Source organism: Oncorhynchus masou, chromosome 23 (genome assembly GCF_036934945.1).
Source record: "Oncorhynchus masou masou isolate Uvic2021 chromosome 23, UVic_Omas_1.1, whole genome shotgun sequence".
In the NCBI taxonomy this organism is placed as follows: Eukaryota; Metazoa; Chordata; class Actinopteri; order Salmoniformes; family Salmonidae; genus Oncorhynchus; species Oncorhynchus masou.
In genome coordinates, this window is record NC_088234.1 from 48,797,631 (window position 1) to 48,812,713 (window position 15,083).

General features: G+C 43.9%; 1 protein-coding gene across 19 annotated transcripts in view; it reads left to right on the plus strand.

Annotated features, from left to right (window-relative positions):
- Positions 1–15,083, plus strand: part of birc6 (baculoviral IAP repeat containing 6) — a 156,129-nt gene that overhangs the window by 109,950 nt on the left and 31,096 nt on the right. For 14 of the 19 annotated variants that reach the window (XM_064932346.1, XM_064932354.1, XM_064932347.1 and 11 more), the window contains 4 exons: positions 5,622–5,859; positions 8,546–8,691; positions 11,418–11,528; positions 12,721–12,938. In XM_064932346.1, coding sequence (XP_064788418.1) covers positions 5,622–5,859; positions 8,546–8,691; positions 11,418–11,528; positions 12,721–12,938 — 713 coding nt within the window. The remainder of the gene's footprint in view (positions 1–5,621; positions 5,860–8,545; positions 8,692–11,417; positions 11,529–12,720; positions 12,939–15,083) is intronic. The other 5 variants (XM_064932359.1, XM_064932343.1, XM_064932345.1 and 2 more) reach the window with 1 other exon arrangement.

Below are 15,083 nucleotides of genomic sequence, written 5' to 3' on the forward strand. Positions count from 1 at the left end.
GGTGCTGTTTTCTTAATGCTTGTAGTTCTGCTTTGTGGACCAGCAAAGGCTTTCCACTTTAAATTGTAGTCGCACATGCATTATGTATGCAGCTTAACCCTTGACTGAGTTTCTCAACTCTGTCTGGAGTGTCGTATTTCAACATCACTCTTAGCTTGATGTAATATTTCAACCTGCTCTTTGTGTGATTTCTGAGTAAGGTTTGTAATAGAGTACATACGATGCCTTCCCCTTGCCTTGTGGCTTTTTGGATGACGTCTCTGAATTGCTTATTGGTTGTTCCAGCCAGGAGACATTTCAGGTCATCATGTCTTGGCTCCACTGCCACATTCTACTGTTTTGATCTCGTTCTCCTTAATTAATTGCGTTTGGTTTGCTCACCTCCCTCTCGCCTGTTTCTTTCTTCCTCTCACCCGTCAGTTTTTTAGTCTCTTCCTGTCATGATAGTTAGCCCTATTTCCTGCAAGGGCTCGACTTCGGGGTGACAGGCTGTTGATGATATGCGGATTATTTTAATGACGGATGCCCAAATAGACTGGAATCTTGTGATGCATACGAATGTGGATTAGTAGCACCAGTTAGGCACCAGTGTTTGAAGGCCCAATCTGTCTCAGTGGTGTTGACCCTGCCATGCCCACGGCTAGAAGACTGCCAGCCAATACCACGCTCTCCCAGCTCCGATGAGAAGTGGCGTGAATAAATCCAAGGCGTTCCCCGTCTTCTCATGTGTGTCAGAAGCAGTTGTGAGCACTGTTGAGAGAAGCCGATTAAACTTTAACCAACCCACATGGCAAAATAGAAATCTCCGTTGGTCTCTGACCTTCCCAACTCTAGAAAGTACCTGGGATTAACCACCCCTTGGTTAAACTGTTTGCATAGCCATGGTCCTCCAAGTTTCTTTTTCAAAGTAAACCATAATATATTGTTCACCCCAAAACCACAAAAACCATTGTAAGCCGATTGTAAGATAAAGGCTTAGTCTATAGGCCTTGTTTTTATTATACAGTATGTAAAGAGCGTCTCTTTTGTCTCTGGGTGGTTGAGATTCTGTTGTTTTATAGAATGCATCAGTGCTCCAGTCCATCTCCCCCTGCTGCTCTCTCTCTCTCTCTCTCTATCAACTTATCTATCCTTGTCTCTACCTCCCCCTTCCTGCTGAGAGCGATTGGATGGTAACGGTATTCCGTGCAGCTGCAGAATTTATGGTGTTTTGGTGACGTAGTCACTGGCACCAGCGGGAGATTGATGCCCTCTGTGTCCATGTCGCCTCTCATGAGATGCTCACACATTATCCGCCTAAAACCCGCACCAACACACACTGCAAATCCCACTGCTTGTGTGTTTCTGTGTGAATCTAACATATACATATTTGCTCACTGTAGAAGTACGCAGAAAGTGACTTTTGACCTGAATAGTCAATAACACAATAGAAACATCTATATTCAGTGTGTGCAAATGTATTAAGATTAGGGAGGTAAGGCAATAAATAGGCCATTGTGGCAAAATAATTACAATTTAGCATTGACACTGGAATGGTAGATGTGCAGAAGATGAATGTGCAAGTAGAGATACTAGGGTGCAAAGGTGCAATAAAATAACATGGACGAGGTAGTTGGGTGGGCTATTTACAAATGGGCTGTGTGTACAGGTGCAATTATCGGTAAGCTTCTCTGACAGCTGGTGCTTAAAGTTAGTGAGGGAGTAATGAGTCTCCAGCGATGTTTGCAATTCGTTCCAGTCATTGGCAGCAGAGAACTGTAAGGAAAGGTGGTCAAAGGAGGAGTTGGCTTTGGGGATGACCAGTGAAATATACTGCATCCAATTTGTTGAGTAGAGTGTTGGAGGCTATTTTGTAAATGACATTGCCGAAGTCAAGGATCGGTAGGATAGTCAGTTTTACGAGGGTATGTTTGGCAGCATGAGTGAAGGAGGCTTTGTTGCGAAATAGGAAGCCGATTCTAGATTTAATTTTGGATTGGAGATGCTTAATGTGAGTCTGGAAGGGGAGTTTACAGTCTAGCCAGACACCTAGGTATTTGTAGTTGTCCACATATTCTCAGTCAGAACCGTCCAGAGTAGTGATGCTAGATGAGCAGGCGGGTGCGTGCAGCAATCGGTTGAATAGCATGCATTTAAGAGCAGATGGAGGCCACGGAAGGAGAGTTGTATCTTATTGAAGCTTGTCTGGAGGTTAGTTAACACTGTCCGAAGAAGGGCCAGAAGTATACAGAATGGTGTCGTCTGCGTAGAGGTGGATCAGAGAATCACCAGCAGCAAGAGCGACATCATTGATGTATACAGAGAAAAGATTGAGGAACTAGAGTTTTATCCCGTTTTCTGTTTGTTCCTTTTTAGGTGAGTGATCCTTTTAGAAGTTTATCCCATATTAAGCTACAACATATTCACACGTTGTAGCTTAGACCCTATTTTACATTTAATTTTTTTGTGTTGTGACCCCTATTGGTTGAGAGACAACATGCTCAACATGCTCTTGAATACAGGTTCGGTGTCATGTTTCGGCTGATAAATGAACTAAAATGGGAATAAATTGAAATTTCCACTTTCAAATGGAACCGCAAAGATTGAAGTCCACACATCAGAGAATGTTGACTTGAATGGGAATATCTGTTTTAAATTATGCGGTCAATCCTCCATAGGAAACGTATTGAAATCATAGAAATAGATAATAGAATATACATGACCATTTAAGTTGACGTTCAACGGTGGGGGAACTGGTGGTCATCTTGTTACTAATTACAGTAAAAAATGTTAATGTAATTTCAATGGTGTACCAGCTTTATTGCAGTAATCTGAAGGGATAGGTCCATTCTATTAATTATATTTCTATGATTGAAAGTACACCCACCCAGTATTTAAGAGCATGTCTCAACCAATGCCAGGTACAACACAAAAATCTCAGATGTGAAATGGGCTCTAAGCTACAACATATATGAATATAGAGTTTACGTGTTTTTAGAGCATTGACGTTAAAGGTTTAAAAAGGACATTATTTTTATTAAACATTTTTTTAAAGAAATAATAAAATAGTTTGACAACACTGTTTGTACAATTTTCAATGATATCAAACTATATATTTTCCAGTGACGAAGACCTGGATCTCTCTTGCAAAATGGGTCAACTTTGAGCACTTACCTCCTGGATGTTTTGGCAGTCGGGTCCAAAAAGTCAGTTCGTTTTTGACCACGTCCATGGGCAAACATTTATGGAAAGTTTTGTTTAAATCAAAAGTGATGCTGTAAATAAGTGACTGAATTCAAATGGCTTTACACATCTATGTATTAAGTGACAGTGGACGGGGAGGCATTAAGCCTAGTTGAAGTGCCTTTTATTTTAAGGAGCCAATGCAGGGGGTGAGTCATCAACGGAGCTGCTCAGGTGGGGCATTAACTTTGAATCACCTAACGCGTCTGCTCTCTATACTAAGCACCCAGCTATACAGCCCCTAAGGAGGACCTTAAATCACACCTACTCAAAGCTATCTGCTCCAGCAGTCTCCAAAAACAAGCCGTGGTCTAGATTGATGTCCAGTTTACTGTAGTTCCATTTCTGTGGGTCTCTCAAGCTATTGCTATTAACCTTAGTCTGTTATTTATCCTGTTAGTGGATTCCTCTATTGGCCCTGTCAGAATCAGAGAAGGTGGGAATGTGAATGAAATTACTTGCCAGGGCAGTCAAATTTGTAAAAAAAAAAATAATAAAAAATAAATAAATAAATTAAAATGCACATTTGATTGCCAATTTAAAGTCAGGGAAGGTGGCCCTCCAATTGGGATTTTTTATGTTAACCTATGTCATCTGACAATGATATTTTGCCTTAAGAGAATGAAGGTCACATAAGACCCATGTTTGTTTCTGGAGCATTACTGCTGTTGTTCGAATTCCAAACCTTATCTATCACCCATTGAAAAATTCTGTCTGTCTTTCTTCGTGCAGAGTAGTCCATTTTGTTGGTTGTAACTCAGTTAGTACAAATGAAATGATGGTGAGCGGGGGACGGACTTGACCATGAGAGTACTAGGAGAATGGGGGGAAAAGGGGTGACATTGAGGAAGAGAAGTTTAGGGGCAACACACACATATCACTGGGCAACATCAGACGGATAGCGGCATCTACCACATCAATCATATCAGTTAGCTGAGCCTAGCGGTAATTGCGTAAATGTATTCAGGGGGGGGGGGGATTGGATTCTGTGCTTTGCCGTCCAGACAGTGGAAAGGATTGAGGCGCAGATTAAAGCGGAGAGAGGTCAACGTTCAAATACTGGGACAGGGACGTTGGGGCCGGGAATTCCAATATAAATGTAAAGCAGCCTGGGAGCCAAAGTTAGGGCCGTCCTGCTCCATTTGAGGCTGGCACAAGCACACGGGTGCGCTCACGTAAACATTGCCCCACACACATACCTTCACATTCTCAAATGGTCGTTCCTGTATGGTCACCGGCAATCTCTTTACACACAGACTGGATATGCTTTGACAATGATGGACGTGATCTTGGTTCAGCTGTGCTTCTGAGTAAAGAAGCAATAAAACTGGGCTTTAGACGAGTTCAGTATCTGGAGCATCAGCATTTGTGGGTTTGATTACAGGCTCAAAATGGCCAGAAACAAAGTACTTTCTTCTGAAACTCGTCAGTCTATTCTTGTTCTGAGAAATGAAGGCTATTCCATGCGAGAAATTGCCAAGAAACTGAAAATCTCATACAATGCTGTGTCCTACTCCCTTCACAGAACAGTGCGAAAGAGGAGTAGGAGGCCCCGGTGCACAACTGAGCAAGAGGACAAATGCATGTCTAGAAAAATCTATCGCGCTGCCTGACTCATTATACAAAATGACACCCTGAGATTCATTATTTTAATTATTTCTTATTTGATGCAATCCTGTATCTGGGCAAAGTGAGGGGTTGCTAGGCCCCAGGCTTTCCTTTTTCGATTTGCTTCCAATGTTGCCTGCCCTCCTGACTAGCTGGCTCGGCTTAATTTCAGGGCCTGGAACACAAGGCTGTTTGAGTTGCGTTCAGGGACACGAGGTGATATTGGGGGAAGTCAGGCGCACATTTGTTTGTGAAGAGTCTAAATTGAGTTCTGGACTTGGTTTTGGCCGCCTCAGGGCTATTCCTTGTGCGTGCATGTCGTTTGTCATTTGTACATTCCTGGAAATGTAATAATCTTTAAAATCCCCTTTCACCAGCTTGCTACTCACTGCGATCCATTTCTAGTCCTGCTGCTCCTCTCCACTCTCCAAGTGCAATCTCCGAGCAATCTGGAGTTCTCTAACTTGCACCCATCTATCCTGTAACACACACACAGAGGTTCACTTAAGGCCATGAGACTGATACTTTCGTTATGTTGTCCTCGCATGTAATCATATATTGAATTAATTTTTCATCTTGGAAATCAAATTTTGATTTCTAAACCTCAAGTGTTTCTTCAGATGCTTTTACAGCAGTGCGTAGTTTGATAGCAGGAGAGGTGTCTAAATTATGTCTGTTTTTATTCAGTTTTTGATTCCGAAACACTATTACCAGTTCTCTGTAGGCTCTTTCTTATGCGTAACCGGAGTTACCTTCCTAACCCCTCGTTTCTGTGTTCTCTTCTCCCTCAGTACTGGACATGGCACGTCATGTGCCCCTGTACCGGGCGCTGCTGGAGCTGCTGAGGGCCACCTCCACCTCCACGGCCCTGGTGCCCCTGCTGCTGCCCTTGTCAGGAGACCCCAGCCAGGAGGAAGAGGAGGAGGAGCGCTCTGAGGGACAGACGTCTGTGGGCATGCTGCTGGCCAAGATGAAAACCTGCGTGGACACCTACACCAACCGCCTCAGGTGGGGACTTAGACGGACAGAGTAAGAATATACAGAACAAGCAAATTAAGTCTCATTTCCCATTTAATCAATGTAAATTGATGGTTTCGGCTGTGCATGAGTTTCAACTGAACAAGGGGAGAGGGTTTGAGGTCCCGTCCATCTCCGTAGACTGTGAGTGATCAGTGCTAGTGCAATGTAGACCTGACCTGTGGGTCTGTGACCACCCTTTGTTAATCACAGTCCCACAGTGTGCAGGAAGCCCATGTTATCCCGCTTCCCTCCCGTACTTCACCCCAACCAGCTAGTGATGGGAAGTTCAGCTTTTTTTACTGACTCAGATCTTTTCAACTCATTCAGTCAAAAGGACTAATATTTTTCTACTTATTTTGTTCATTTGATTTGTCATGCCCAGAGCACGCAGGAGGCAGGACCCCTTACCGGCGAACAATGAACTGAAAACTCAAGTCATGATTCTTATTTACCATCAGTGGCTTACTGGAGCTGTTATTCTTGAGACTTATGAAAGTGTGCTTCAAACAATGTACGTTTTGTGATTGCTAGGCATACAAATATAATGATTTATGTATACCTTTGAAATGAGTTCTAGTTGTGGCCGCAACGGGACTAGATTGTGAACAACTCTTGGCGGAATGACTTGACTTCCGTGAGGGGAAATAAGCACCTATTGTTTATGGAAGGCATCTAAAGTGTTGTTGAGCAGAGGCAGGCTGTCTGCTATGTTTTGGTTCTTTATAGCTCTGTCTACCGATAACATTCAATAATCAATGAATTGCATTCATTCGATCAATTATTACTGTCTTTTTCTTCTCTATGCTGCCTGCGTGCACCTGGTAGACAGTTGATGGTCGCAGCACTTCTTCAGAGCCTGTGAGTCAGAGGAGAGATTATTAATCCTGCTGAAGATTTCATTGAGGCCAGCAGGTCAAACAACCCCCCCCCCAAATAAAAGATTAATGACTCATGTCAGTAAATAGAGTAGTTTGCAAACTGCACATCACTACAGCCAGCCCAGTGCTGACTCTGGGCTTGATGCAACGACAGTAGCAGGGACACCTCAAGAGAAGCAAAGCCACTCTTTACCTCTCTCTACCAGGTCAGAACCCTACGTACATCCGCCCAGCCCACGGCATCATCATTCCATGGGAACCCAACCCCGTCAATATTTTAATTGTCTGGTTCGATATTGACAGGTATCAAACAGTTCCATCTCATGTACGATTCCCAGACTTGCATATTTTTCTCCCTCCCTCCTCCCTATTGAATTTAAGGCTTCAGCCAGGTGAGTTATTTTTAGAAGGCACAGCCCATCCCTCTTAGATGCTCCACCAACAAACATGCTAGGACCCATGACATTGCTTTTGAAATGTACAGCGGAATAGCCCATCGGCCCTGGGAGACTGACAGACCTACCTGGTGGTCTGTACCCTTTCTGCTTATCAGCAACACAGTTAGGATTACAGTCTGAGGATGGTCCAGCATTAAGTTGTTTCTCTACCAGTGAGGGGGGGAAAAGGAAACTGCCCTGCTATCGACTCACAGGCCTTAGCGATAACTGGTTCATAAGCATCATATCTGCAGCCATCACATCAGGTTGGGCTCTGAGCGCTGGTGTCCAGACACACAGAGAGAGTCTAATGAAAGCAGGGCCTCGGGGCGGCTGGGCAGCCACGGCAGAATATTATTGGCATCTTATTCAACGGTCTCTCCCAATCTGTGCCCAGCCTGTGTAGCTGCCTGGCCGATGAGGACGGGTAGTGGCAGGGGTGGAGAGAGGAGTGGGGGGGTTTGGTGACAGAAGACCTTCGCTAACTGTCCTCGGTGGAGCAGAGGATTCTGGGGCGAGCGAGCAGAGGGAACTTGGCCGCCGTTCAACTTCACAAAAGGTCATGCGGAAAGTGGCTTCATCAGCGACCCCACCACCACTACCCCAGCAGGGGCATGGAATCCATTCTTTTCTCGGATCCCACAGCGTATAAGCACAAGGTTAAAGGACTGTCTATACACCCCTTGTGTATTTCAGCCTCCTCTGTGTTTTCCACTTAACACAGGAGTTTTGAAGCAGATACCTATTTTACCTGGGATGAAAGCAGGGAGGTTTTTTCAATGTGCAGTTTAGTTCCGATACAAACCTCCATAGAAATTGGTCTCTCTGCTTATCTAGTTGTGAGGACCAAGTTATTTATGCTGCAAGGCTTCACAAGGCTGGTTTAAATTATTCATAGTAGGTGGAAGGAGGAGAACAGTAGCCTTGCCCCTTCGTTCTGTCTGTCTGAACATTGGGTCCGATTTTTCTTCATCGTGATTTTTGAGGCTTCACCCTCGTACGCACACCCCTTTAACAGAGCATGAAAAATGCAGTTTCACTCCGTGTGTGTAGGAGGCAGGGAATGGCAGAGCTCGTGAGCACAATGGGAATTGCTAGTGACATGCCTGGACGGTGCTGGGAATGGGATTATCAATTTTGCTCCAGGATTGTGGCTCACTGGGCAAAATGCTCCTTTTCAGATGGACACAGGAGAAACTCTCCAACCAGAAAATGCCCGACGTGTAATTGTTGCACAGTAGAGCGATGAATATTTCTATTCCCATCAGTAATATAATCGCCCCAGATTTCCTTCCCCAAGACAACTAGCAATATATGTCATTGCAGGATTTTTGAGAGGAATATAATTACTGAACTCTCTCCCTTTGTTCTGTTCTCCAGGTCAAAGAAAGACAAGGCGAAAGGTGTGGTGAAGCCTGATAGCTCAGACCCAGAACCTGAGGGGCTGACCCTGCTGGTGCCTGACATCCAGAGGACGGCCGAGATTGTCTATGCTGCCACCACCAGCCTACGGCAGGCCAACCAGGGTAAGCCACACACACACACCTCACTCACTGTCTCTGGGCAAGGGCCAAACCTGCAGAGCAGAGGGGATATTAGTCTGGACACTCCTTGGATTTTTACGCACATTTATTGTAATACGTGACACAGTAAAATGTTAGCCAGTGTCTTTTTTAAAGGCTGTCTGTTTCACTGAATTATTTCTGATTTCAGCAGGTCTCAACTGTCTTCCTACTCTCTATTTTTCTCTCGCTACCGCACTCTTTTGTCCTGTGTGTTCTTGGGACAAGGCTGAGAAAATGGGTCTCTAATTTTAGCTTACCACAAGTACAAATTTCCTGGGCTGTGTTTGACTAGAGCCCTTTAAGTCTAAATTTGGTCTTAATCAATGAATAAATGGCCTGTTTTAGGCCTGATCATGCTGTATCCAACTCCCCATCGCCACCCCAATTCTCTAAGACGGTGGTTCCCAACCTTTTTTTCAAGTAGCAGGGATACAATTCTTCGGCACACCTAAAATAAAATGTTTGTTTCTATGGCAGAGGCTGTGGTATAGCAAAGCCCAAAGACATAATAAATCAATGACTTTGGCTAAGCTCCGACTTACCGGTGCTAATGTTTTTCACAGACAAAGTCAAAGTCGTGATGAGCACCCCTCAGATGATAAATAATCTAACAGCCTGAGCGCACTGGCCCTGAAACTACGATACAGATCGTAGCCACCTTCCATTTCATGTGTTATCTGACCGACGCTAGTGCTCCCAAATCAAAATGGTCATGTTTCTAAGTGAGTGTTAAAGAAATGAATTAAGAATAGGAGGAGTGTCGCAGTCCTCTTAAGAGTTCCTCAAGGTACGTGGCACAAAGGTTGCGAACCACTGCCCTAAGTGACAGGTTAAAAGTTACTCCATGCCTCTCACATCTCTCTCTAAAAGGGTTTCTATTTAGTATCAAAGCCCTATGCATGTTCTATTGTGGGTACCTGTTGTCCTACAGTCCCCATGCAGCGTATCTGTCAGTGTCCCTACAGTGCAGGGAGACACAGAATCCTCCCCAGAACCCCGTAGCGCAGAAGGACAGGAGGAATGGGTAGTGGAGATCTGAGGCCTCGTCTTCTAAAACCTGCTGTCAGGGGACTCCTGACAGCCTTTACTCACCGTTACTAAAGAAAGCAACCCGTTGATGTGCCTATGATGGTTTGACAGTAACACCCCCCCCCCCCCCCCAACTGTGCGGCGCATATTATTAATTTGATTGCCTATCTTCTCCCAGTGGCTCTCCTGTAATCAGCTGAATCAATGGCGCTGTAAGTGAGCATTGTGGGGGTGAGATTCCCAGTTGCCGATCAATGCTGCCGTCACTTTACCTAAATAAGTCCATATGATAATGGCCACTGGATTCATGTACCACAAGGGAATATGCGGTATAGGGGAAGGCTGGACTGATGTGTAAATGCTTAATGAGTCATTTAGTCTTTAAAAAAATGCCCATAGACGGGTTAACGAGGAGGCGGACATTGGTCAGCGCTCTGTTCCTACAGCCTAGTATTAGCTGGTGAGACTGGGAAACGGTCTATCGAAGTATCGATATCCAACACTAACATGCCAATAGAACAAAGTAAATGACGGTATCGACAGCCCTCTTTTTTTATGTCCCTCTGGCATCCTAAGTTTGGTTGTAATAGGCCAGTTAAATGCACCAGTAATTTAATGGGGGGTCACATCTGTCCAGGTAGCGGTATCTAAAGCAGAAAGTGAGAGTGGGGCTGGGGTGCTATAAATATGCTATATGCAGACAGTTAATTATGTTGATGCGTTAACTGCTCTCTAGCCCATCGCTCCACTATGTTTTATCGGTGAGGAAATTGGTGGGCGTTTCCATTATCATTTGTCTTGGACATGGTTAAGCTGTTGATAAGACTCTAGACTTTGAAGAAACTGGTGGAAATTCCATGTTAGTATTTCCAAATGATGGCAGATTCATTCATCAATATGAAGGTGGAAATGGGTGGGGCAAATAAGGGGGTGTGACAAACCCTGCTGTTACCTGCGATATTCTGAGATAATCTTGTTGAAGCGAAGAAGAATGTGGCTTGAATTTGTGTTTTTGATATGTATCTATTATTTGTCGGAGTGGGTGAGGTAGTAATATCAAGGAAGTGGTGATCTCAGCAGTACCTTATCACAGTGTGGTTTGTTTGTTTGTCAGTAGATTTGTGTAAAGATTGTAGTTCAGGGCCAATGATGTATATCAACCCTGGATTGCTGATGCTATGTAAGTGTCCAGTGAGAGGCTTTGAAGCCACCGGTCGGCCATATTGGCACTCCCCTCCATAGGAATTAATAAAAGTCTACATTGTTTCAATTAAATGTTTCATTGACTAAATTACATAAGTATTTTTGTTGTTGTATAGGGAACAGTGACATAGGAATTTTCAAGAAATAATTGTATTAGTCACATGTACCGAACACAACATTACATAATATAATTTGCAAGTTTACATTAATTAAGGTGTCTGCAATAATAGAATTAACATGGCAAAACAAATGTAGACATGCATATCTTCTAGAAGTGGTGGACATTAAACCTTGTCAGTCATCTAGTGTGTGTACATATAGATCATGGTTCTGGGCCAGCAGCCTTGTTGAGATGAGGGTGGTTGTGCCAAATAGCAGTAAGCCTGGCTCTCAAACAGGGATAAAGTTGAACCTGCCATGGTAACACTTTCATTTTTTATTTCTCCCTCCATCAGAGAGGAAGTTGGCTGAGTCCTCGAAGAAGGCAACAACCAGACCCAAACCCATGTCCATCCTACGATCACTGGAGGAGAAGTACGTGGCCATCATGAAGAAGCTCCAGTTTGGTGAGGGCTTTAAGTTTGTGTGTTTTTCTGTGTTTGTATTGAACTTGAGGTGCTGGGTGTGGTTTGGTAGATGTGTTTTGTTTCTCTTAAGACAGGAGAATGCTTAGACATGCTATTGGCAGGGCCTGTCTCTTCTCTCCTTGCCCGTCTGTTGATTGGTTCCTCCTCAATGCACATAGTGCCCAGAGCACAGCAGCAGCACAGCCCCCCCTCAAACCCCCCTCCGACCCTTCTCTGAAATGATACATAACGTAATCCTGCCGCCTGTCTGCTGGGAGGAAGGGCTTTTCTGTCTGTCGCTTCTCATCCTGCCACACCATGATTGATTACGGGACTTCTGTTGTGCCACAATTGATTTTTGCGAGTGGCAGACGTCGAAAGTAAATGCAAGTGACATGAATGTAAACAGGTTTGCTCTGGTCCCAGTACAAAAGAGCGACGGAGACAACAAGGCAACAAGGCAGGAACCCCGGTGTGCAATATGATTAACATGCAAACATCACTGCCAACGTTGCATCTGTGAGCGTTGCAAAATACATGTACACATACATGTTATTCGATCGTTTCTCCCACACCACTGAACGAGCGTCTGCGTAGCTAAGCCCTCGGATAGATCTTGGTTCTATTTGAGGCGCTGCATGTCCCCTCCTTATTGAAGATCAGGAAGATAACTTACTAAAAACCTTAACTAGGTTTCCCTTTTTATCTGTGGATTAATTGTTGGAGTAGAGAAACATACGATTTTGTAGGTCTCCAGGTCGAAATACTGCCAAGAAGCAGCTAAAGAACAGGACCATATGCATGTCAGATAAAATAACAACAAATGTTCATGTCCTAGGACAAACTAGCTGGCAACAACTAGCAAGCTCAATGTCCGTGAATGTTTCTTGTATGTTTCGACCTTTAATATAGTCGGTTCACAGTTGGTTTTGTTATTTTAACCTGTGTATCATGATTGCGTCTGGTGTGGATGGACAAAATCAACATGCACGTGTGTGGCCGGTGTCGACAGTATGGAAAGACGAGATGGGGCCATGTCATAACTGAATAGAGACTTATTTCCAGATTTGCTGGGAGGATGTTTGTGTCATGTCATTTGGTGTGGGATGAATCATTTGAAAGTGTTTAAACCTTCCCCAGCATTCCCAGTAGGTATTGACATTAATAACCGTGTGATATCTTTCCCTGGCAGACACCTTTGAGATGGTCACGGAGGACGATGACGGGAAGCTGGTGTTCAAGGTGAACTACCACTACATGTCTCAGGTGAAGAACGCCAGCGATGCCAACAGCGCTGCCCGCGCCCGCCGCCTGGCACAGGAGGCCGTCACGCTCTCCACCTCGCTGCCCCTCTCCTCCTCCTCCAGCGTCTTTGTTCGCTGCGACGAAGAGCGGCTGGACATCATGAAGGTACAGATATTAATCTATGGATCCACTATGATTTTTTTTTAATGCTCAGTCCACCCATCTAATTCCCTCATGACAATGTTATACATGCAGTAGTCAACCCACATTTTATGATTCACATTTTAGGTATTCATCTATGTAAGTGATATCATTTCAATGGTATTCAATGTATATTGTGCAATGAAAAAGTATTGGCTCCCTTTCAGAATCTCCATTTTAGCATATTTTTGACACAATGTGATAAGATTTTCAACCTAAACCTAACATTAGATGAAGGGAATATGAGTGTACAAATACCACAGAAATCTGATACTTATTTCATTTATTGAATAAACAAAGTTTTGCAACACCCAACGCACCTGTGTGAAAAAGTAGTTGCCCTCTCACTCATTAACTGGTTGTGCCTCCTTTAGTTGCAATGACTGCAGCCAAACACTTCCTGTAGGTGTTGATCAGTCTCACATCGTGGAGAAAGAATTTTGGCCCACTCTTTCATGCAGAACTGCTTTAACTCAGCAGCATATGTGGTTTTTCAAGCATGAATTGCTCATTTCAGGTCCTGCCACATCTCAATCGGTTTTAGGACTGGACTTTGACTGGGCAATTCCAAAACTTTACATTTGTTGCTTTTCAGCCACTCTGATGTAGACTTGCTTGTGTGTTTTGGATCATTGTCTTGCTGCATGATCCACCTGCAAGCACCTGGATGGTCGTCAAGACTCCTGGAAGAATGTTCTATGGACAGATGAGTCAGAAGTAGAATTTCTTTGGATTTGGAAGACATGCTTCCTGTTACGTCTGGTGAAACCCAAACATTGTATTCCATAGTAAGAACCTTCTACCAATGGTCAAGCATGGTGGTGGTAGTGGAATGGTTTGGAGATGCTTTGCTGCCTCAGGACCTGGATAACTTGCCATTTATAGAATGAACCATGAATTGTGCTCTGATTCAGAATTCTACAGGAGAATGTCAAGCCATCTGTCTGTGAGCTGAAGCTGAAGTGCAGCTGGGTCATGCAGCAAGACAATGATCCAAAACATATAAGCAAGTCTACATCAGAATGGCTGAAAAGCAACAAATTTGAAGTTTTGGAATGGCCTAGTCAAAGTCCAGATGTCAACCTGATTTGAGGTGTTGTGGCTGGACCTGAAACGAGCAGTTCATGTTCGAAAACCCAAGAATGTCACTGAGTTGAAGCAGTTCTGCATGGAAGAGTTGGCAAAACTTCCTCCACAGCGATGTGAGACAGATCAACAGATCAACAACTACAGGAAGTATTTGGTTACCTCCAGCCAAAGGTGGCAAAACCAGTTATTGAGTGTTGCATAACATTGCCTTTTAAATCAATTAAAGAATGATGACATTTTTGTTATTTGTTCACTCAGGTTGCCTTTATCTAATAATAGAATAGGTTTTGGTTGAAGATCTGATAACATTCAGTGTCAAAAATCGAGAATATGAAAGCGGGCAAATACTTTTTCACGGCACTTTATGTGAAAGTGCTTTACTAGAGACCCAATCTGTCTGATACAGAGATGGCCTCAGGGAACGGCCAGATGACGATTTGAATGCTTTCCAATTGAGATGCTTGTTAAAGTGAACAGGGTGTTACAGTACTGTTCCAGTCAAATGGATGCTGCTTGGGGCATTAAACCCGCATGACTTGGGGAAACGGGCTTGTTATCTTGGGACTCTGCATATGGTGTTGATAGCCTATGCTTTCGCATTCCAGTGGTCATTCAGCAACGGCTGTCACAGAAAGTCTTACTCATTTTCCAATGACATTTAATAAATGGCCTTGACCCATTTTCTGATTTAATGGCAGTCTCATTCGTAAATGTCAAAACCCTCATCTGTTAAGGTTCTGCAAAGAACACTACAAACTATTTCCTTAGTAGCACAATGAGAAAAGGCCACAAGTTGACAGACTGGTGGATGTCTAGGGACTCAACTGGCATATTGCCCCCTCATTTCAAGTTTCCCCTGTCCTATCGCTATAGACTGTGCATTATCATCCTTTCACCAGGTGCGATTGCGTCATGCTATCTTAATAGACATTAATAGCTACTCCGTCCAGATTACCCCTTCTCTGGGAAGTGCACTAAAATGTTGGGTCTGAATGTTCACATGAAAATATACGCACCGCC